Genomic DNA, 25,135 nt, shown 5'->3' with positions numbered 1-25,135 from the left:
GTATTGCAAAAATTAAGAGTGTTTTTGTTGGTGTACGGCACATATGTTCCTTCTGGGGTCTGGGACATTCCTTTTTCAGTTACCTGTGTGATCTTGCCCATTTTCCTTTGTGATCGTTCCCATTCTTAGAAAGGTGATGGCAGCAGTCCTTCCTGTATTGGAGAGCATGCCATTGGAACCATACACTAATGCCACATGGCTGCATCTTCATTCTTCATGCCAGGAGCAGGACAATATCAGTGGAACTGTCCTCTGTGGAGACTGTAGCACATTCTGCATGCATTCTGCACAGGCACTGCTCTGCCTCATCCTGGTGCACGGTTAACCCTGTCTGATTGCACTGAAGAGCATCAGGCTTGGGCTTTTCCTCCTTCTGAGGGAAGAGCTACCATTCATAACGGCTCACTCCCTCATTACAGTTAACTAATAAATATTAAACTGAAACAATGTGACTAATTACAGTCAGCAGCTATTTTCTTAATTCTGAAAATTGCTCTTCTCAAAAGATGCTAGATTAAAAAAGAATGGCCTTTGCAAACAAGGAAAGAAGACAGGCTGTGCAGCACTGGGAGATGTTAGCTCAGGAAGTGTTACAGAACTGACAGAGTTCCATCTGTTGTTGGTACTTCCGCAGATCTGCCCTCATGAACACACAGAGTAGCTTTCTGTATAACATGCTGAGGTTATTGGAGTGCAGTAAGTGCTAGCTAATAGTCAAAGAATACTATTTCTTTTCACAGTATCACAGAGTGGCTTAGGTTGGCAGGGCCCTCTTGGCCCATCTGCTCAACCCCTGCCCATCAGGGCCACCAGAGCAGAGTGCCTAGGGCCACATCCAGGTGGCTTGTGATCATTGCCAGGGAGGAGACTCTGCAGGCTATGGGCAGCTTGTACCAGTGCTCTGTTGCTGCACAGCACAGAAATGCTGCCTGGTGTTCAGAGGGAATCTGCCATACTACTTATGCCAGTGTCTCCTGTCTTGGCACTGAGCAATGAGGAGAGCCTGGCTCTGCTTTAAATGTTTACTTCACAGCTTGACCTGTCCTCAGAAAGCTCTGTGTTCTGGGCTTCTTTGCATCCTCCACAATCAAGATCTCCTAATTTGAGGTAAGTGGCTATCATAATCAGGAACAGGCTCAGCTGTATGCAAGTATGCTACTGCAGTCCATTTCAGAGCAAAACAAAGCACTGACAATTTTGCTTCAGTGGGGTCATGTCAGCTGTCCATAGCAAAGCTGAATGGTACTGATCTGGAAGACATGCCAAACAAGGTCATCACAGCCAGCAAGGCCAGCTCCAAAGTGAAGGTTCTTGCCCTCTTTTCCTATACCAAGCATTGTTGCACCTCCTGTGAAGATAGAACCTGAAAAGGGCAGAGTTTGGAATATACATAACCTCTTTTTTTTAATTTTTCTTTTTCTTTTTTTATTTTTCTTTCTTTTTTTTTTTTTTTTTCTCCGTTAAATGACACTGTTACATTAATAGTTGTTTTAGAAGAGCTTTGCATGTTTTTGGAGAATCAAAGTCCTCAACTTCAGATACAAAAATCATACAAAATATTCTGGGGCTGCCCTGGTTCTAGCTGACTGGCTCTGTGCCTTCATCAGAACCTAAATGAGATAGATTCTCAATTGGCAACACATTTTAAAAAAAAGAAAGAAAGAAAAAGATCTATTAAATCTACATTAAGTTCTCATTAAGCAACCTCAGTCTCGAGCTTTGCTACTGGATTTGCAGGATGGAGCTCCTGCTTTGAAGCCTTCTGGTCTGGCTGAGAACCATATGTGCTTTAGGGGGGAAAGCAACAACATGAGCTGACTGTAAAATGAAAGCGGATCTTGAACTAACTCTAGGTGTGTTCAAAGACAGTGTTTTTATTTGGGTTTAAATGCCATCCTTTAAGAAAAAGGCTTTTGGGGAGCATATTTTTTAAAGCACAGAGCAACCTGGGCAGCTCAGTAATCGCACAATAAAAAATGTTGAAGGTGTCTTCCCCAGAAGGACAGCTGTCCCACAGCAGGGTGGTTGCCATCATCCAAGCACAGCCCTGCTTCTTCCAGGTCTCTGCACTTGGATGTTTAGATTCTCCCTGACAAATTGCCCGTTAAGTAGATTGTAATCTTAATTCTGTTGCCAAGGGAGTCTGTTTTGTTTTGAATACACGCATGTTTTGAATGAGCATTTGCTGCTTGTTGCTGCTTTTTGGATTTTGTTTTGTAGGGCAAGTGGCAGCATTTGTTGTTTTGCCCTGGCTGACCATTCTTGTTCCAGCCTGTAGCAATGTTGTTGGTTGCTCAACTTGAAAGGGCAATTGCTGGTGTTAATGCTTCCTGTAATTCAGTTACATGACTGGTGCACACTGTGATTTAGTATGAAAGCCTGCAAGGGGAATTATTTTTTTAAATAAATCAGTGCTGTTGCAGCTCTGCAGAGGGGCGGAAAAGGAATTCAATCTAATTTCAGTGACCTGAGGTCCATTTTCTCCATGATGGAGCTGGAAAGGTAGAGTGAATGGATGACTAACGCGCAACAATTGCAAGGTTACATTTTGTGCTAAGGAGTAGGCCATCTGACAAGCAAAATGTTGCCAATGCACAGAAGAGCTCTGTGCAGCCAAGAATTCTGCAGGTGTTGTGTTGAAAATTGATGTTTTGTGACTGTACCAGTAAAGAACGCATGTTAAGAACTAATATTGCTGAACCTGGGAAAACTGTAGTGCTTGTTTGCTGGAGGGAGGAAGAGGAATTTATTTTCTGGGAGTAAGTTTTCTATAGCTGGGAGCTTTCTGTCATGTTACCCAATACCAGATTCTTGTTTTTTCCCTTTCATGCTCATGTTCTGTTGAGGAAAGCGAGGACAACTGAGATCCTATTGAAGCATGTCTGTGTGTAGCCACACATTCCACACATTCTGTTTAGCTGTCTTTCAGGAGTATATGAGACCATTCATCTAAAATTTACATGGTTAATATAAGGCATTACTTAACTGCTTGATTAAACTTAAGACTTCATATTTCTGTGGGTTTTGTTTGGATCTCAGAAATGGTGCATGTTAGAGAGTTAGTAGTAAAATGAACAAGTTCTCCAAGAGGGTTTGCGTTTATTTCAAGTCTTTCCAGTAGTGAATATGAGCATCACAAAGGTCAAGGCAGTACACAGAGATCATAAATATGTATATAAACACTTATTATTAAAAATGTTGCTTTCCGCAACATTAAAATGAGGAATGCTCCAAAAGTAATGGCTAGTACTGTATTACACTGGCCCATGATGGCAGAGGCAGATGTTGGTGGTATGGCAGAAGAAGCTGAACCTTCCCACCAATACTCCATTACACTGAAAATGAATAGGAGGTATTACTTTCAGAGTGACCTACGTGTATACATAGTAAGGAGAGAACTTGAGAGAAAAGTGGAATAACTTCATAGTAGAGGTGTGCTAATATTGGACTAAGCTTCTCAGATGCATTCTTCACTTGTACACTGTAGAATATTTCAGAATTGTAAAGCCAATAAACTTGCTCACTATATCATTTTTTTCCCTTCATCCTTCAGTACTACTACAGTGGAAATCTGTATCTCCATGTTTGTTGCTTATAGATGTGATAGTGTTGTGTGATAGATTAAAATTCAGTGCATCCCTTCAGTTTCATTTGGTTTACACGAGTGTTACTGAATTGAGTTGATTTAATTAGATGTTCTCTCAGTTAATGTCAGTGGGACATAAGATGAACAGACAGCCATGCACTGCTTCTCCTTCCATTTCCATGGCCTTCTGTGTAAAGCTGAACTCGTATCTGCAGCTCTGCCATACAATTAGATCTATTTTGTCCTCAGTGTTTGAGCCTTCTACCTTTAAAAAGCTGAAAACGTGGAAGTGTGCTGAGGTGGGATCAAGAAGAATAGAGCACATGAATGTCAGTATCAGATAAATCCAGATATGAATGAGCCTATTGGTAGCCTGTTAATCTGTCTAGCACAATTCTAACCCAAATAAGCTTTTTCTTCTTTACTGACACAGCTTTACATGTATGTTTATTCCTCCATCAGTTCCCTGTTTCCAGATGCACGTGGTTTAACTATTGATGTCAAAGACCAGGAACTCAGATACCTTGTTTGTTCTTATATTTTATTTCATTATTCCCCACATCTTTTCCTTCTGGAATTATCTATTTTTTCTAATTATTGGTACTTTTGTCAATTTATGGCTTCAACATTGCCTGTCCCATCCTCATTTCTCTAGTAAATGGAATGTTGTGCCCTATCCTACTTCAGGACTTACTGTTGATGAAGTCATGCTACTTTGAAGACTGATCAAAGTGAGCCAGACCATAAAATGTTCTTTTTTCTTATCAGTGGTTTTATTGGAATGACACAAGAAGAACTGTAGGAGAACTTGATTAAACAAACAAACAAACAAACAAACAAATAAATAAATAAAATGGGCTCATTCAGTCCTTCCAGTCATTTTAAGCCCCAAACTATTTACCCTGTAGGTTATATTTTTTAGGACATTACAAACCAGAAGTACATCTTAAATTGGGCGGCTTGGGGCACGAGAGGAGAGAGAGCTAAGTGATGGCTGGGGATGTTCTTACTTTTGAACAGTTTCTGAAAGCAAGTGTTGTGTTACTGTTGCTCACGACCTGTCTGACTTCCATCATGTGTTGTGTGACACGGTATGCTGAGTGACCAACCAAGTATAGTTAGTTAGGAAGCTATTCAAAATGTTAATTTTATCTTCCTATTATGCACAGTATGGCAGTGTCCTTATTTTCACTGGGATAGATGTGGATCTGTGTATGTTATAGATCCCTCTGCACTTTTTGCCACTGAGGCCTCATAGCCAGCCCAAGATGGAGACTGGCATTGAGCCTGGCAGAGGAAACATGAGTAAAAGATTGTGTATCTGCAATAACTTCTCAGAAGAGATCTCTGCAGAGTAAGATCTCCAAATCCAACAAGATATCAAATGGTCCCTCTGTGTTTCCTGGTCGTATATTTGTCTAATACTTGAAACAACAGAAAACAAGTGCTGTGCTGATCAACAGTGAAGTTTTAAGATCTTATTATAATTACAGTGCTGAATTGGTAACAACCTCTCAACGTTTGTCGCACATTGCAACAGTGAGCAGTGTCAGTCAGTATCCTTAGTTATAATCGCTGTTGTGTCCCTTTATGTCATGACCAGATCTTCACAGTATCTGGCTTCTGAACTCAAGAACACCTTCCAATTAAAGATGGATGGACACTGTTATCTTAGTCCTTTCTTAAGTAATTGCACTAGGCCCAACATGTCTGCAGCAACCCTTTCAAAAAGACCTAGTAGCCTGCAGCTCTGTCATTCTGGATTTTGTTTGCACAAAGAAATCTAGAGAGTTTGCATTAGTTGGCCTCATTTGCTTTCTGCTTCCTTCTGTGCGCTTCAGCAGGGATAATTGCATGCTGTTCCATTATCATGGTATTGTGTTTGCTGTCATCTTTGTGGAAAACAGGAAAGATTGCATTATGTTGTAACTTGCACTAAAGCTTCCTTAAGGCATTTTTTTGTCATCCAGCTGGCAAAATGTTAATAGAATGTTAGTGGAATATTCAGCAACTCAGTGCTTTAATTGATTAACTTACTGCTGGCAACTTCAGAGTTATTTTCTGTATCATACAGTGAGATGTTAAACTTGAACAAAAGCTAGTCATGTCTTTCTTATATCGCTCAGATCCTCTTTGATCACAAATTTTTCCTTTCCCATCATTTTTCAATAAAGGGAAGATGTTTCTTGAAGTCATTTCAGTTTCTTCACAAGCTGCTCAGTTAAATGAAAGCTGGATTTTAGAAGCAGACATGTTTTATGCTTTTAAACTCAATGTTAGACCTTCCTCAGCAGTTAATACTGCATAGTTCATCTGTAGGAAAGAGATAAGTGTCAACTGTTGGTACTTCTTTTAGCTGCATGTGACTGTATTCGGCCAGTCTCAGCTATGAAGTAGATACTTGTGTAGAAGAAAGGGATCTGTCTATGTTTTTGTTTGTTTGTTTTGTTGTTTTTGTTTTCTATTTATTTATTTATTTATTTATTTATTTTTCATTCAGGAAAACTTTTAAATTGATAAAATCCTTTTTGGCAAAACAGAGATTTCCCATGAAATTGGATTGAATTCAGCAGCAGTTGCAGCCAAATCAAAGATTCTCGCTTTTGTTTAAGCTTTTCCAAAATGTCTTAAAAATGTGGGGGATCTTTGATATAAGAAAAAGTCTGCATGCTCAGGTGTGAAAGGCCTGGCTCAAAGCCTTGCTGTAAAGAGCATAAAGGGAGAACTGAACCTGAGTCATTCCCATTTCACTTTAGTCACTAAACAAAGGGGTACAGAGTAGCCCTTGTTTCACAATCACATTTCTTTGACTTAAAAGGAAGAAAAAAAGCTAACTGAAAATTCAAAGTTGTGTTGATCATAGGCTGATCCAGTACAAATTTTTCTGTAATGTGTTTTGATTTAGTCCTTGAAATAGAGAGAAAAAAATAAAAGCAAACAGTCCCCTGCTGCCTCCTTATTACATGGTCACATTTATTTCTCTGTTTGAAATATTCTTCTGAGCAGTTTCTGCACCATACTGTACTGACTTCCAGGAGAAAAGACGCAAAGCTTTAGGCTGCAGTGGATTTTCCATCCCTGCCCAATGTTTGCCTCTTTTATGACAATACACTGGCTGTACTTCGGGTGTTGGCTTCTGAGCTGGTCATGCATCCCTTTGTGATTGGAAATATACAGACTCAGTTCTACTGAGCAGTACAGACAGGCTTGCATGTCAGCAGTCTGGGAGATCACTGTACTGAGATCTATGTTCTGTTTTCCTTTTATGATAAGCTGAATGCTGTTACTGCCTAAATATGACTAAGGAAAGGAAGAGTTCCTTTCCAGCTGCCATCACTGGATTCACAGGGGCCTGATATGCAAATTTAGACATGAACCAAATGACTTGCTGTGATCATGAGACCCATCCATTAACAAATAAGTATTTTGACAACTCACTGCAGTAAATCTATGTACTGTGTTGATGTGCTTAGGACTAAAGGCTGAAGAAGCACACTTTTTACATTTATTTATTTATTTATTTTTAGCTTCTGTTAGAGCCCTCAGAGAACTATCTTTGTGGAAAGCCAAATTTCCCTACAGTAACATTTTAAAGGCAGATAAAGTGTACTCGGATAAAAAGACAGCAAGAAGCATGTGTTTCCTTCTCAGTCAATGCTTTGTTGGATCTGGCAATTCAGCCTCTGGAGTGATCCTTTTGGTTCTTCATTTCTGATGTTGTTAAGGAAAGTGACAGCTTCTCAAATGTTCCTCAATAGATTCCTCATAATGTGGTTTTGCGTGTAACCTCTTAAATGTTAAGCCTTTCAAAAACAGCTCTCTAAAAATACATGCATTTTTATCATCACTACGTGAATATATTATATGATTAAAACATGGTGACGTACTGAATCAGAGAAACAGTTTTAGGAGCTGAAGATCTTCTTTTGAACACACTCCTAAAAAAACCTCACAGATCAGATATTACTGTCCTTCAGCATCTCTTTGACGAAGAAATATTGAATTCTGAAATGAAGTGCACAGACTAGGAGGATATTGGAATTTGAAAATTATCAGATAACTGTCAGCTGAATGATGGTTTTGCAGTCCCTACAGTATCGAAACTGCTGTGGAAAGGGGGATTACCAAGGGAGGTAAGTAGAGTGGTACAAAGTCTTTGTATGTCTTTGTTGTTGCTAAAAGCATTTTAAGTAATGTTTTGCTGTGCTGCCTTTGAAGGTCAGTCATGACTGACATTCTGTAATGAAGCTAATTCTTATTTGACTCTACAGCACAGTAAACTGGTGGAATCTTGGTTTACTGATAGACAGTTGGCTGAATATGAGACAGCAACGTGCCCAGGTGGCCAAGAAGTCCAATGGCATCCTGGCTTGTATCAGAAATGGTGTGGTGAGCAGGACTAGGAAAGTAATCCTACAGTACTCAGCACTGTGATGCCTCACCTTGAGTACTGTTTTCACTTTTGGGCACCTCAGTACAGAAAAGACATTGAGGTGCTGGAGCAGGTCCAAAGAAGGACAACAAGGCTTGTGAAGGGCTTGGAAAATATGCCCTACGAGGGTAAGTTTAGGTTGGATATCAGGAAAAACTTCTTTACAGAAAGGATTGTGAAGCATTGGAATAGGCTCCCTTGGCAGGCTGTTGAGTCACCATCCCTGGACGTGTTTAGAAACCATATGGATGTGGTGCTCAGGGACATGCTTTAACAGACAGTTGTTAGTTAGGGTAGTATGGCTGGGATGTGGTTGGACTTGGTGGTCTTGAAGGTCTTTTCCAACCTGAATGATTCTGTGATGCTGTAAAAATACATTGAGTGGACAAGGTGCTTTGAATTGAGTCTATGGCAGAAGTGTTATGAAAAGTGTTGTGGGTATGCATCAAGACTACTAATATAATCATGATGAATAGCGTAGGAAAATGGTTGACAGCTTCTGTTACATCTATGCTTATTTAAACATGAATTGAAACAGACTTACATTTCAGCCAGTATTAGTTGTTGTAGAATAAAAATGGAATGTCTGCTTTGTACGGATTTGGCTGAGGATATGCATTCTCTTTGGGAATCGTCATTGTGTCATAAACTGCAGTATAGAAATCAATGGTAATCTAGTCAGGATTTTTGCACTTATAATATGCTAAGGACTTGATTTACACTGTGTCATTGATTAAAGCTAATTTGGGGGGAGGGGGAGCTGGCTCTTTTCCAATAGATGACTTTAGAATAAGAGGCTATATTTTTTTCTGGTAATAACTATACTAGTAACATGGGGATTTTTTGAAAACATAAATAGATAAAGATGACTTCGGTTATAATCATGTGATATACTGGCAACAATTATATCTTTCTGCATTATTTAACCAAACTGTTGATATGCTTTCTTCAAGCATCACATAGCATATTGTCTAATTAAGAACAAAGTTCTGGAGGGTAATACTTTCAAACAGGCAAAATATTTCAATTTCTTATTAAAAAAATGATAAGTTTTATTTCTAGTACCATATCATGCCGTTTTATAATAGTGGAGTATTAAAATGCAGATGTTTGGGGCTGGGAAGAATGACATTAAATACCTTTCTCTTAAGGTATTTTTGTTCTGTAGGCAAAATGAAGTTAACACTATCAAAATGATCTTTGTTGTCTTAAGGTGATGCTGAAAAATGAACATGAAAAAGAGATCCCATAAATCCCATATCCCAGACAGACATTCTCTGGACAGGTGCGGCAGGATGCTGTGGCTCTGCCTAATTAGCCCCTTTGGAAGTATGTATGGGCAATAGAAATTAACCTGAAAATTAAAAAAATACTCACTCCTTTTCTTTGACTGTGTTTAAACCAGCTACAGCAGTTGAAGACCTCTCTCCTTTGTCCTCTTTGTCCATATTCTACTAAGACAAAACCTGTTTGAAGGATTTCTATATCAGCTCTGGCAGAAGAGCTCAGAGGATGGCTGGTCTGGGAGGATGGAAGGTGCTTATTAGCTATGGTAACACATTTTTTACATACTGTATACATACATAGATCACCCTGAAAGTAATTCCTCCTATGCATTTCTGTGGAATATACAATAGATACAAAGAGCACAATAATACTATATGATTGAGCAAATTACCAGCTACAAAACACTTTTTTTTCAACATAGACACCACCATATACCATGCATTTTCACCAGCAATGAACAAGAGTCTGCATGCCATCCTCGTAAAATCTGTGTGGCCATCCAGAACATGGCTTGTCTTTCATGTCATTATCGTCACTGCTGAAATGCGCCACCCACTCCCTTACTGTGCTCACATCCACTATTTGGTCTCCATAAATGTTCAGCAAGTGTCTGTGAATGTCAGTGAGTGCAATTTTTTCTACATGGAAGAATTAAATGCAACATCTTTTCTTCATCCACACTTCTGTGTCAGATGCCATTCTCTCAGACTACCCTTCTTCTGCCATCTGTCACATGGCAACAAAATGTAATGGAATACTGATGGGAAAGTTCAACCTCTACTGCTGTATCACCAACATCTACCTCTGATGTTAAGGGCCAGTATAGTAAAGTAGGAGGCACTGGTTTTGGAGCAGTCCTTTTAGTTTAGTGGTTGGAACCAGAGATTCTCGACTGGAATTGGAGTAATAAGGAAATGTTAACCATGAATTTAAAGGACCACTCAGATCATGAAATAGCAAGAAAGCAACTGATGGTTTATCAGGGGGAAAAAAACAAAAACAAACAATTGATTTGTCAAGAAATGGGTAATGGGACAGTAATTAAATATATAGATACTTTGAATTCCATACACTAAATCAAAAATTCAATTTTAATCTTAATTTTTAAATGTGCTTCCTGAAGAAACTGACTGAAAATGGATATAGCCTTTAATGAAATAACTGTCATGTGAGGCTTTCAGTAATGAATGAATTAGAAAACCATATGGATACATTAAGTAGAATAATAAATGTACTATACACAAAAGTAGGGCATCCATAAATCATTTATGATGTTCTTTCTCATCACTTCTTGGCTCTTTGAGTCTTAATTGAAAGCCAGGGTATCTGGGTATTAGAAAAACTGATTTTTTTAGTCAGGTATTTGTTTGCCCTCTGGAAGCAGGGACAGGCTACTTGGGGAAATTACGAGGAAGTTGCTAAGGTATGCAGAGATGAAGTTAGGAAGGCAAAAGCCCAACTTGAATTTAGATTGGCCACAGCACTTAAAGAGAGAATAAAAAGTACTTCTACAAATATATCAGTGGTAAGAGGAGAACCAAGGAAAATGTCCACCCCTTACTTGATGCAGTGGGGAATGTGACCACTAAGGATAAGGAGATAGCTGAGGTCCTCAATGCCTTCTTTACATCTGCCTTTAATGGGCAGACCAGTTATCCTCAGGTCACTTTATGCTCTGATCTGAAAGTCTGAGGTGGAATGCAGAATACACCCCCCAGCGATTCAGGTGGAGGCAGTTAAAGTGCTCCTCCTCCACCTGGACTGCCACAAGTCCATGGGACCAGATGGGCTCCACCCTTCTTTGGGTGCTGAGGGAGATGGCGGGAGTGATAGCTGAGCCACTCTCCACCATCTACCAGTGCTCCTGGTTAACTGGAGAGGTCCCAGAAGATTGGAGGCTTGCCAATGTGCCTCCCATCTAGAGGAAGGGCCATAAAGAGGAACCAGGGAACTACAGGCCTATCAGCCTGACTTTGGTAGTGGGGAAAGTTTTGGAACAAAACTTGGTGAGATCACATGGCGTGTGCATGGTGTCCAGGGGATCAGGCCCAACCAGCACGTGTTCATGAAGGGCCAGCTGTGCTTGACCAACCTCATTTCCTTCCACGATTGGGTGAACAGACTGGTGGATGAGGGAAAGGCAGTTGATGTAGTCTACCTACACTTCAGCAAAGCCTTTGACACGGTCTCTCACAGTATTCTCCTAGGGAAACTGGCTGCCTGTGGCTTGGACAGGTATACTCTTCTTTGGGTAAGGAACTGGCTAGAGGGCCATGCCCAACAGGCAGTGGTTAATAGAGTTAAGTCCAGCTGGCAACATGTTACAAGTGGTATTCCCCAGGGGTCGGTACTAGGCCCCATGTTGTTTAATATCTCCATTGATGACCTAGATGAGGAGACTGAGTGTATCCTCAGTAAGTTTGCAGATGACACCAAGTTGGGGTGTAGTGTCGATCTGCCTGAGGGTAGGAAGGCCCTTTAGAGGTATCTGGATAGGCTGGATTGCTGGGCTGAGGTGAATAGTGTGAGGTTCAATAAGGCTAAATACCGGGTCCTGCACTTTGGCCACAATAAAAAGGCTTGGGGATGAGTGACTGGATGACTGTGAAAAGAGACCTGGGGGTGTTGGTTGATGCTTGGCTGAACATGAGCTGACAGTGACCCCTAACCAAAAACAATCCATTGGAGTCACAGTGTTAGCACTGAGTTATGGAATCCTCCTGCATAAGAACTACTTTGGTGTCTCAATATTTGTGTGCTGTTAAACAGAAACCTAAGGGCAACTGAGCACTGACTGCATTTCTAAGCCAGGAAATGTATCTCTAGGCCAAACATTCCTGACTGTCCTACATAGTTGAACTCTTGTTCTAATTTTCATGCAATTTACATTCTCCTCCTGTAATGCTACCAGTTTGTTTAGCTGGTCAGCCAGGTGTGTTCAAGGGTTGGCAGTACTTTCTCTTGGCCCATATCAGCTTCACTTTCTCCCATTATTTCTTGGTGAACTGAAAAATTGACTTATAATCTTGCAGCTGTAGGCTTTCCTAGAGGCTAGCCAAAATTTATTTGCATGCCCTTTCTGACTCATGGGCTGCCAGTTGACCAGTCCTCATCTGTCATGAGCACAACTTTATAAATTCTTTTCATTAAAGGTAATAGACTTTAAATGAAGAATTCAGTGCTTTTGGCATTCTGTATGTTCAGCTCTTTTTATCAATAACTGAAGAAATTAAACACTTCAGAAACACATATCTGCTGTTTGAAAGGTCTGTCCAATCACTGTGGCCTCATTAATGTCTTCTATGTTCCCAGTACAAGTGATCCCTGCCTATGCCAAATAACATTGTATAAACTTTGGCAAAGGCTGATAGCTTTCCTTTGTTGTCTTAATGCTGTCATAACTCCGTCCACCCGCTGCTTTACCGCTATTGATCTTTACTCTTTTGGCTATACTACTAATATTATAGTTTCTTCATTTCTAATAGAAAGACATTTACTATGATCTTTGGCCTCAGTGCTTAGTAATTTGTTTTCTTGGCTCTTCTACTTTAACATATAGGCTACATCTTTGCTTCCTTAAGTTTTATCCTGCCTAGAGGCTGACTTACTCTGGCTTTGTCTTTGGCTTTCTTTTCCTTCTCTTGTGTCTAATTGTTGAATTCTTTCAAAATTGCTTTGAGACTGGTGCAAAACAAAAATACCTTCACTTTGATATCACATCAGCTGCCAACCAGTTCTCTAACAGCTTATTAGTTATGGAGAATATAGCAATAATGCAATTGAGTTATTCAGAAGGTAGATCAAGACTCACTGAAATTAAGTCTTTGAGATCAAAACCACAAGATAGAGTTGTCTGAAAATAATATTCCTTTTCACTGATTTCAGATGTTGTAAAAAAAATTAATTTACTTTAATTGGGAAGTGAGGAGGAAATGGGGTGGCATCAAAGAATGGCCAAGATCCCAGAGGTCAAGGCATAGAGCTACAGTGGAAGGTCAGGTTCAAGTACTTCATTTGCCACATCCTGGCTGGAACCAAGATTCACAAGGAGGAAATTAATTAAATCACCCAAATCAGTTCACTTTGTAGCTTCATTTCAGTTTCTGGGTGGACTGAGACAGGATCAGGAAGGAGTCTTTTCAGTGCACTTGAGATTGGTATTGCCCTTGATATATGAGAATTCCTGAATGGCAAGTCTCTTCAAGACACTGAAATACTTTGCTCTCCTTTCCAGATCAATTTTTATTTAATTATTTGCTGAGTGGAGTTTGTGGTGTTTGAGGGAAAAAGGTTTGTCTGGAAGTCTAGTTCTTCAGTTAATCATGTGGCATATGAAGGTGAAAGGGTTAATTCTTTATTCTGAGGCATATACAGATCAAGGACTTGAGCAGAAGTATTCTGTAACCAGTATAAAGCTCTTAGCACAGATCTATTGCTTTTTCTCAAGTAAATAGAACTCCTTAAGATTGACCATTTGTGAGAGCATCATCAAAATATGATTTCTCTGCAGTAGAAGACACACAGTTTTGAGGAGTTCTAGGGACAAGAGTGAGAGAAAGATGCTGTTCTTACTTATTGTTTTGCTAAGAGCCTGTATGAAATCAAAAGGCAGTGTATTGACTCAACACAGATTATGCTGCTAAGGGTACACTGTGTTCTTCACACAACCTCATTAGAAGGGAAGTTCTGCATCCTTGATAGAGAAAAAAACAAACAAGCAACAACAACAACAACAAAACAGAAGTAAAAACTAACTAGAGTGCATTATCTGGTAAAATGGAGAGGCAGAAACTGGTGTTCAGAATCAGTACCAAACAGGTTATGTAAACAGAAAGGAATTAATAAAATTTCACTATGCTCATTTTTGCATACCCTAATGTCCTCTCTTTGGAAACACTATTTATTATCCAAAGAAGTCTATTTAAAATTCTCCATGAATGGCCAAGATCTATTTAGTTAAAATCATAACGCCAACTAGACAAACATGCAGCCAAACTTGTACCAAATGGCTTCTGCATAGTTCTTTCTCTCCTGAATTGTAATTTTTACTGGGATCAATGCTCCTGCTGATGTGAATTAATTTAAAACTTAGGAAAATCCAATGAGCTTGATATGCTCCATGTAAAGCTTGTATTTCTTTCCACTTAATCAGGTATATAACATATGCAGAAGCACTGATTGAAAAGAACATTGCTGAAGTTTTTATACATTCTTCCTTTTTTTTTTTTTTCCTTTTCTGTAATGTCTGACCATTCTCTCCCCCATTTTTATCCTTTCATTTTTGTAATGAATGTACTGGAGGTCTTACTTCCCCCATATCTAGTCTGTGCTGCTTAATACATTTGTACCACTGTCCATTCAAGCAGTCCCTGATGATTTTGTTCTTTCATCTGTCCCCTCTCTGACTCTCCTGTGTGCAAGTTATATAAATCCTTTAATCGTATCTCATACATCCCTTGTCTTTTCCTTTTTATGACATGTGTTTGGGTTTCAGGCTATGCCAGAGCAAATATCTAATTTTACCCCAAATCTTTCATAATAAATTCAGACTTGGAAAAGTACTTTAAGTAGCAGGTTCAACTTTCTTAATAATGCCTCCATACAGCTGCTGAAAGTGAAACTCCATTTTTCTCCTTGGAGCACCACTTTGCTCTTTACCACATAACTGTCTCTGCCCTTTCTTGTGCTTTCTCATTCTTCTGCTCTGTTTTTCCACTCTCCTTTTCTTTAATTTTATGCTTTCCCCCAGATCTTTACTTTCTGCTCTTGTTTATCTTTGGCTCCTCTCCTTTAGACTTGTAGCCTCAGACTACGTTACTTATTTCTTTTTCCTCTCCATTTAAAAATATTTCTTACTCCATGCTTCTCTTTTCTTCCCCTGATAGTTTTTCCTTCCACTATACACACACCCTTCTTTCCCTTGGGCCCTTTTCTGTTACCAGTATAAACAATATAGTGAAAATATAGTCCTATTCTCCAACAGTAATGTGCATCTTCTTAGCATATATAGTGACACAAGAGCAGGTGCCCTTAACTCTCTTTTCACGCTGATATTTTGGTTTATTTTTTGTTGTTGTTTGTTTTATTTTATCGTATTCAGGGCAAATAAGTGTTGTAGTTCATTGTGAGTATTTCGAAACCTGATTGCTTTCGTTAACTTGGGAAAAGAGAAGCTTTTTTCCTCTGGTTCAGGGTTGCTTTGCTTTAGCGTGGACTTCTGATTTCCATGTGCTTCAGGGATTATTGTGAAGTATGTATGCTCATGAGCTTACAGGCCTAGAATTAAATACAAGGTACAAGTAATTGTTGTAAACAAGTAAATCTCATTTAAACTTGGGGCCAAAATATATTAAGTCGCAGATTAAATTGTGCTGGTTTTATTGAAGTATTATAGGAGAAAATAGACTTTCACTTTAAAGAGGTTCACATTTACCTCAGAATTCAGACTAAAAGAAACTAAATTAAAGTCTGCTGAAAAATGATGAAAAGTTATCTCAGTTAGAAAATGGATATTCATTAAAAATTAAATGAGTGTGAATTGTGTGTGTAAAAGACCACTTAAAAATAAAAAATACTTATATTTCTTTGCATACAAATATAAATACAACAACAAAAAACATTAGTTTTTAAGGGTGGGCCATTGAGCAGATTAAATTTGTACCCTGTGGAGCTGAGGAGGAAGATAAATGCATTGAAGATACCTAGAAAAATCATCACATAATAGTATTGTCCACCAGATGTCCCTGTACTCACAGGTGGTAATGGACAATATTCATTCAACTGTCTAATTGCTGCTATTAAAGGCAATTTACACACAGCGCATGTATTTCCCAAGTCTCTGTTAACCATTGCATAATAAAATCATGAACAAATAGCAATTACATTAACAGTATTTGAGGGCTGTAGTTATGAAAACAAATCACGGGAATTCACTGGAAAGTTCCTACTTGTCATCTCGGTTTTCTGTGGGCTTCCTTCTCTTGGCCAATGGTCTGCCATACATTGTATGCTAGTGATAAACATTGATCTTTTATGTCTGTAACTTAAATAAGTTTATTTATGTAAATATAGTTAGTCATAAATATTATCAATCACTATACTCTTTATTTTCCTATCAACAAAAAATTCCAGCTTTCTAGAACTGACAGAACTAGTGAGTTAAAGGAATTTGGCTTCTGTGGAGATTTCTTTTAACTTCGGTAGATAGTGAAGCAGACACTACAGTCGTACTTGTATTTGAACCATGTGTATCATTTCTATCAGCTGCCATCCTGTCTTGCAGTGCACCATGCTCCATGCTTGGCTGTCAGCCTTCCATGCATATCCAGGAGCTACAGCAGGACTGTAAAGCATCTTTTCTAGGCTGAGCACTTGGGCTACTGCCCTCAGATTTGTAGGCAACCTTATACCTGACCATACTCTCAGTGGGAGCTGAGCAGATCTGTCAGTGGCTCCCTTAAGTATCACAGCCAGTTCAATGACATCACCTGGCTATTCAGTGATACCTCCTCACAGGCAGAACACCCAACCCTTGTTTTTCCTGGGATGACCAAGCTGCAAGTTGACCAAGAGCAGTTGATCCCTGCTGACTCCTTTGAAATGTCTTTCTCTGGCTATCCACAGCATCCTAGCACCTTTCTGAGCAAGGACTAGCTTTGCCAACAGCAGATATGCTTAAATACAGACACCCGTGGGCAGGTCTCCTTTAGGGTACAAAGCATTTATTGTACACTTAGAGAATGGGAAGAAAATGGAAAGGCTGTGTTATACAGCTCTATCAGCTGTCACTGATATTTTATGGTAAAATAATCTGTTAGATGACAGCAGGAATCAAATAAGGCTTCTTGGGTAGGACCCTGCAGGAGCAGCACAAGGCGTCTGTGGTGCTGGTGGGTCAACAGTGGCAGTAGGACCTGAGATTGACACTCAACAGACCCAAGCGATCAAAGTGCTGACATATGCTAGCTGATCTGGACTGTCTTGGGAGCTCTCGTATGGAGTCTGCCTGAGGTATTCTTGCAAGAAGCCAAACAAGTGCAGACAACCTACAGGTATACAGAGCCATATCCTGTGTATCCCCTAAACAACACGCACATGTGCAAATCATTTACTGAATGGGAACCATTCATTTATTCTCAAGAGCATATCCCCATTTAATGGAGTTATTCTGCTGCTGAATATGTTTACAAGAGTGCATCTTATATTTATTCCCGATAAGATAATTCGAAAGTGTGGACAGAAGTGAACTTTTTAGAAGTGTACTCGTGACTCCAGAGCCACAGCAACTCTGCTTGGCAATGTAAATATTACTTGATTCAAATGTTTTATTCAAACAATGGCTTAATAACCAATCTGCTACTTTTTAGCCATAGGTACAAAGTTTTACAAAATGGAGAGCCTTGAAGATTTCTGTTTTGTCTTGGTATATATTTTTTCGTGGGCATTTCAGATATCTTCTGCCTTATAAAAAATTAAGCTGTGCCTCAGATTTTCTTATTAAAACAAAGTAAATATTTAGTGTCTTCTGATAATTATAATAGAGAAAATTATACAGATTCTGTTGTTTTTTTCAGTGTGTTTGAGATTCTATCTTTTATTATATGCATGTGACATTTCTGATTGACTAGGAGTTATGTAAGTTTCATACTACATATATAGATTGATTTATCAGTAGGAATCCTGTCTTAATTACTGCCTTCTGGTGTCTAAGCACTGTAAGCTTGATTAAGTAAGGGGAAATCAGTAGGAGCCAAGGGAGGCAGGAAGGGAGTGAGAACAAATTTCTTAACAAAATCAGAGGGAAAAAAACACTTTGAGAAAAGCAGACATCCTCATCCTGGTGGGTGTGCTAAGGGTTTACATTTCCATATCAATGGACAGTTTATGTTCATTAGAAGAGAATATATCTTGTATTGATATATATATTCGTATGTATGTACTTCAAGATGACATATTGCATGGCAAGTTGAGTGCTTTATTTTGGTTTTTGTTTGAAAAATTAGTTTCCACAAGGCACTGTTGCCTCTAAAGAGTATCTATCAAACAAAATAACCCCAAATGTTTACTTCCATAGCCCAGTAAACAAGAAATGAAAGTTTATTCCAAGTCTGAGTAGAAAATGCTACCCAGATTTTCAAATCCATAACCAATGCAAACCTAATTTAGTTTTTTGTCATATACATGTGTCATAAATGTAATATACATGTCATAAATATCCATATATTTTTTTCAATTCATGATATACCATTATGTTAACATAAAGAAGCTTTTAGGAAGAAGGCTTAGTGGAAGTAAAATGTTTTCTATTCACTTTAGCCCAACAGAGTGAACTAAATTTGGTTTAGTCTAGTGAGCTAACTATATAACTTAATCTTGTTATTTTATTTGCAGTTTCCTGGATTATCTCTAGCTCTTTAATCTCATAAAGTGCCATCTTTCTTAATCTGCTTGCATGTGTTGGGGAAAGACATTGGCTGCAAAAGGCATAGAGACAACAAAATTTCTTACACAGCTTTTTAAATTTGAACATAGGAATAAATACCACCTGCTGTAAAGTCAGTAATGAATTCTGATTACGTAAGTACTTGTAATTTTTAAGTAGATTTTATGCTTAAACCTAGAAAGAATTATATAAATATGCAAAGGAATAATAACCAAGCTGAAGCTTAGCTCTGTTTTAGCAGTATGTTGCTAATGCTGCAATGAGGGGGAATGTATTTTCTAGATATATGAGTTAGGCAGTTACCACAAAGAGATATATAGATTGCTCTTTTCTGCTGTTACCTTAAAGTACTCATAGAGTCTTGTGTTTCTAATGAAGAACATTTTAGTTTACAGGCCAGTCTAAGCACTGATAGCTCCACAATGATGATAGTTATAAAATACTGTAATAGTTGTGCTAACCTTCTCTGAAGAGTATATTTTATAAACAAAGACAAGGAATTTTTTTTATAAAATTTTCTTCTATAATGTTCTTTGTAGAGGAGTTAAACTTACTGTGACTTACTAGAACTGCATTTACCAACATGGGGTGTAATATTTGGTTTGAGTGTGGTTCAGTGACAGAAGAAGATGGACTATGGATTTTTAAAGTGAACAGAATACATACACAGTAGAGAAATTGCTTTGAAGAACTGTTAACAATGTACTTTTAGTTAAAAGTGGTCTATCTGATATTGTGAAGTCAAAATGAAACTGGAAAAGAATGTAAAGCTCTTCAGCTATTCTAAGTATTATGACTCCTGTACAATGGGGGAAAACAAATCTTGGATAATATATTTCTTATTATTTCTAACACTCTTCTTTCATGCTTACAGCATCTCTATACCTATATCTTTTTTCTGCTATGCTGTGGATTGCAGTACCTAGCCATGTGAAAAATGCCATGCATGCTTTTTAGGCGTGCTTTGTAGGAGTTTCTGTCCCAAAAGTTATCCACATCTGGTTTGTGACTCCTGGGCAAAACAAGCACAGGGGCATCAATTTGCCTGTGTCTTATTGAGGGAATAGAGCCAAAAGTCCCATCCTGTAGACACTTCCTCAGACTGGTTGTGCTTTGGACAAATAGCTGCAGAGAAAATAGTACTGTGTAACAGTAAAAGAAATGGCTCGGGTTTAGTTGCAGTTTCTGCCTTGACAGATCTTAGTATGATGTACATTTGGAAATAAAAGCTGCAGGCCAACAGCAAGTGAAGCATGGCAGCACAGCAGGTGAATGAGGAATGTAGAGTGGTCTGCATGAGCACTGTCTGCTTATAAGTTGCATTTTGCATCTTATGGACATAACCATGGATATGTCATCTCAAAGCTCTGAGATTTCAGTGAGCATGGACAGCTGTATGCTTTTGTTTTGAATAGCTGTTGAGATTATATCTGTGGTGCCACAACACCTTTCTGTCAGCTGTCAGTTTGTGTGACACCAAACTTGTCTTGAGAGCTTTCTGCCAGAGTCTTTGGACCACTGGAGCTGTCATTTATTTCTCATCTTGTCCTTTCTTCCAACATGGGCTAATAGCATTCATGATATCCCTTTTTGAGGACTTTCATTTAGACTTGATTTTCACTGAGCTAAACCATTTACATTTGGCTTTGCTCCATCAGCAACAAACAACATTAAATCTATTAAATAGCATCCTAGTAATTTAGAGGATTTGTGGCAAGTTTTGCAAAACAGTTCTTGAAGAGTGTTTATGCAAAGAAAAAGGCAACACTCCTGGCTTAACATATTAGTTACTTCTCATAACACTTGGATTGCAGTCCAGAATAGATGTAATATATTCAAAAAGGCAAAGATCCAGGAAAAAAAACCTTTCCTTCAGCAGAGCAGTTGAAATGAACAAAATGTTCCTGGTTCTTTAATTGCTTTTCTTTGTGTGGCTTGCCATATCACATAATAACATGAAATAAAACAAAAATGCATCTGTCTAATCTTGTAGCAGTCATTCAAGCTGAACTCCCACATACTTCAATTTCAGCTTCTTCCTTTTGGCTATGTTCCTTTCTGCTGCAAAAATAGAGGTGAAAAACCTGAAGTAGAAGTGATATTGAAGAGATAGTAGGTAAACATCAGTTTACTTGCATAACCACAGCCATGCCAGGCAACTTGTTTGATTCAGGTTATGGGGAGGAGGTTGAGAGAAGAATGTTCCTCTGAAAGGTCCAGATCTCTTCCCAGGAGCCTGCTGCCTTTGGAGCAGATTGGCTTCCTAATACATGTTTCTTCTGACTTCAACCATAAATACGTTATGGTGCACTTATGTTTGAATACTCTTTGACTTTTTAGCCAAAGACATTCATATTTCCAACTTCTAAAATATCTGAGTTTCTACTTGCTGGTTTGAGCATTATCCCATTAAATCCAGGACACGTTTACAGTGCTTATGGCAGGGGTAGCAGTAAATGAGCAATCTCAGGAACTGGGAGCATTGTAGCCATAGTAGCCATTGAAGCTAACTTCCTCCTTGGATTGCTCTATGCTTTTCCTCAAATACCTCATCACACACAAGGTGAAATATGCAAACATTCAATGTACAGAAGGGACCACTGAATCATTTAAGTTGGAAGAGACTCATTTGATCATCAAGTCCAACCATCCACCTAACCACAAAGCCATAAATTTCTTGTGATTCTTCTGCACGAGAGTACTATTGAATATCCTCTGAGTTGGAAAATCATAGAGTACTTAGGAAAGTAAAGCCACTCTTAAGGAAGAATATAAAATTTGTTGCATGATGTATGTATTCTAAATAGCACAGGTTTAATAATAATCATGGTTTTGTGGAAAATTCATTTTAATTCTCTGAAATGTATTAGCATGAAAATGTTTAAGATGGAATGGAACTGTTCAGGAGCTTGAGCATGAAGTTCAATAAGCTATTCAAGAGGAGAGGCCATTTTATTTCAAATGTGTACACTTTGCCTGTGTCTGGCTATTATTTTCTAAATGATCTATCTGCCTATGCCTCAATTTCACCTCTGTTCAGTTACAGTATTACAGATTTTGCTGCATACAGAGATAACTGCAAATGTACATTCATTGTCAGTTCATGAGTTGCCCAAGTACAACAGCAATAACCTTAGAAAGGAAGAAGCCTTAAAAATGAAGAACATGTATGCGTTGAAAGGTGCTTGCAAAGTGAATTTTCTCATACTGGCGTTAAGGAAAATCTGTATTCCAGAAGTTTCATGGACAAAAGATATTAATTAAATTCCCCATATTTCTGTGTTCTTAAAGTTTCAGTTTACATTGGGTTTATGTGACATGATTGGGTTCAATAGCTAGAAATTTGATCTAAGGATATGGTAGGTGTTTTCTAGCTCTGAATTGTCTAAAATCAGATAATTCTTATTCCACAGCTAAAAGCATAGGCTGCTTTTCACTGCAGACTCTCAAAAATTAATTCAGTGTGTTTAGACTTGAGCAACATCACACCAAGTTTGCCTTAAAATCAGAGTTCTTGGAAACTCATTTATTTAATGCTGGATCCTGTAGATTACCTGAGGTATGGAAATTCTACGTGCAGGATATCCTACTGGAGCAGTAACTTTTAAAATGAAAATCACAGTTCCCACTGAAAGTAAGGTATATACCAAGCTCCTGCACACAGTTCAAGCCTTCCTTGTCACCGCAGTCAAGTGAGGACTCATCATTATGTTATCATGGGTAGCTCCTTCTGTAAGATGGATCTGGCTTTGCCTTACAAATATGGATCATTTGTTATGAGCCTCTCTCTTACAAAAAAACTGATATAACCCTAAGACACCTGACATGGAGAGATATGCCTCATGTAGAAACAAATCTACATTTCTTTCTATTACAATTTAAGGAAAGCTTAAGTTTAGTTGAACTACTGGTAAACCTGTAAATCAGACTACAAGTATGTTTATTTTGAGTGAAAGGCTTAATTTGCAGGGGAGGTGCTGAATGCAGATGTTGTGGGTAAGGCAAAAGCGAGGCATGAAATTACAGGCTGCCATCTGCTTTTAACAGATTAATTTTTCAGTTCTGCCAGTCAAAATTTACAATTCATGATTTGCTCATGGTGCTCAGTTTGAAGCTGCCCGAGTGACAGACTGTACAGCAATGAATGCTGCTGTCGCTAACAAGGCAGACCTGGGAGGTCAGGGCTTACTACTTGCCATCCTACCAACCTCTCCAAATTTCATTATTTCTTCTTAACGTCATTTTTGCTGTGGTGAAATTCAGTAGAATTTGGTGTACCTTTGTTTATTTCAGGGTTGCTTCTTATTGAGCGTTCTGTATTCTGTGATTCTTCAAAACTTGAAGCAATTTGGTTAAGTTAGGAAAAAAAAAAAAAAAAGATAGAAAGCACAAAGAGAAAAATTGGAAAGCTGGAAAGGAAACTAAAGTAAATCACAAAGCTGGAAATGATTTCATCTATTCCAGTTGATGGCAAAGAACTTGGGTTGGGGATGAAGAATTGGAGAGGGGAAAAAGATGGATCATAGTATTGTTTTCTGTAACTAAGTAAATGTAGGAATTCCAACTGGAATCAGGTCAAATTTGCCTTCTTCTCCTTGTAAACTTCATATTAAAAACTTTGAAATGTTTTCTGTAGAAAAAAAAAAATCCAAGTTACTTTTAAATGGGAAAACTTTCAGACAAAATCTGCCATCCAGCTTGTCTTGGGCTGACAGGTCTTTACTCTTGTGGATAATGATCATGATTTGGAAAAGCTGAGTTGCTGTTTGCAGTGAGACAAGAAACAGCCCCAACTTGCTAGATACCAAGCTACAGTTTACAGAGGCTGCAGGCACGAACAGAGAAGTCTGCCATTCATCAGCTACATCAGACAGGCACTGTACTGCTGTATTGTCCTTTACAAGATGCAATGGCACTATATGTGGATGAAGCTTAATTTAGGAAGAAAAATTAGGAATAAGATGTTATCATATATATTAAACTTTCAAATATTGGAATCATAGACTTGTAGCATGGTTTGGGTTGGAAGGGACCTTAAATCCCACCCAGTCCCAACCCCCATGCCACCAGCTCAGGCTGCCCAGGGCCCCATCCAAGCAGGATTTGAACACCTCCAGGGATAGGACATCCACAGCTTCTCTGGGCAGTCTGTACATTATGATTTAATTTACATTGTGCCATAATTTACATTATGGCTCATCTTACAGAGTCTGTGATGGAGAAACCAGTGAAGTTCCAGGTCCTCCAACTGTTCCTGAAGTTTTCCATCTTTCACAAGAAATGCCTGTTTTTGTAAGCTCTTCTCTTTGCAGTGGAAATTCCTGGGCAAAGAAGATTGGTGTAATCCTGAGGTTTAGCGCGTAATGGGGCACTACAGTTGTGATCAACAACCAGTGTGCAGCCCCTGAGGAGTGTGCTCGGGCAGATCATGCACCTAAGGAATTGCTGTGCAGAGCAGATGCACATGAATGATTCAGATCAATTTCTCTTGAATTAAAAGTTTGCAGTGGAAATATATTTGTGACTGAGGAGAAAAAAAAAAAAAAAAGTAGGCTCACTCTTAATTATTATTTTTGAAATAATTTTTTGTTGATGACCTTGTGATCCCCTTTCAAATTTTCTAACACTACAGATGAACTTAAAACTTGATTCAATTAGAAAGAAAAACCAAAAACATCATCTTCTGCAGAAAATAATTCCCTTAGGAACGTAAGAAGTCGTGTGATCTTGTTTAACTCACAGCCCTCATTAGTAAGTGGATAAAATGGGTTTGAATCAAAGCTAGTCCTAACTCGGTTTGTTCCCTGCTTTAGGGTTTCTCTAGCTTACAAATTGTGTAAAATGTATTGAAGGCCTTCAAAGCATGCAGTTTCTTTCTAGTTCCAAGTGAGCATGTGTGTGTGGATCTGATTTACAGCACAGTCACTTCAAGATGAAATAGAACAGTTAGAAATGTTGGCATGTATGAAAAACAGGACCCAGCATTCTAAAGAAAAGAGGTGCTCCTACAAAGCAATCTTTCTGATATTTTATGTGTTCTGCCACTTGCACACATATGTGTCTGTATGTATGGTGTCCTCAAGTGGTATCCACTTTGAAACTGTTCTACAAAACAGATCATATCTATTATTTCCCAATACATTTTTCTTCAGGTATCACAAGGACTCCCTCACAAATGCTTGCCTAATTACTCTGTTCCTATGGAACTCCTGAATTGTGTGTATAGATGTTTGTATTTGTATCTATCTATACATATAAAAGTATATATTTTTATACAGTTTATTATATGTATCATAGTTAACACGGCGGTTATGCCATATGTCTCTAATATGTGTCATAAAATTAATGCTCACTAAACAAGCCCATCACAAGTTAGATGTTTAACACC

General features: G+C 38.5%; 1 protein-coding gene across 2 annotated transcripts in view; it reads left to right on the top strand.

The window, feature by feature from the left end:
• Nucleotides 1-25,135, top strand: part of PTPRR (protein tyrosine phosphatase receptor type R) — a 139,353-nt gene that overhangs the window by 13,040 nt on the left and 101,178 nt on the right. Inside the window, exon 1 of one of the 2 annotated variants that reach the window (XM_085536816.1) lies at nt 18,775-18,881. The exons of the other annotated variant lie outside the window; for it this stretch is intronic. Coding sequence (XP_085392942.1) covers nt 18,867-18,881 — 15 coding nt within the window. The 5' untranslated portion in view covers nt 18,775-18,866. Of the gene's footprint in view, nt 1-18,774; nt 18,882-25,135 lie in introns of those variants that run through there. 2 annotated transcript variants of the gene reach the window in all.

The sequence above is a fragment of the Coturnix japonica genome, chromosome 1, assembly GCF_054131305.1.
Source record: "Coturnix japonica strain WE chromosome 1, WE-NBRP24, whole genome shotgun sequence".
Taxonomy (NCBI): Eukaryota; Metazoa; Chordata; class Aves; order Galliformes; family Phasianidae; genus Coturnix; species Coturnix japonica.
The sequence above is the reverse complement of the archived record's forward strand: the minus strand, read 5'-3'. Positions and strand labels throughout refer to the sequence as shown.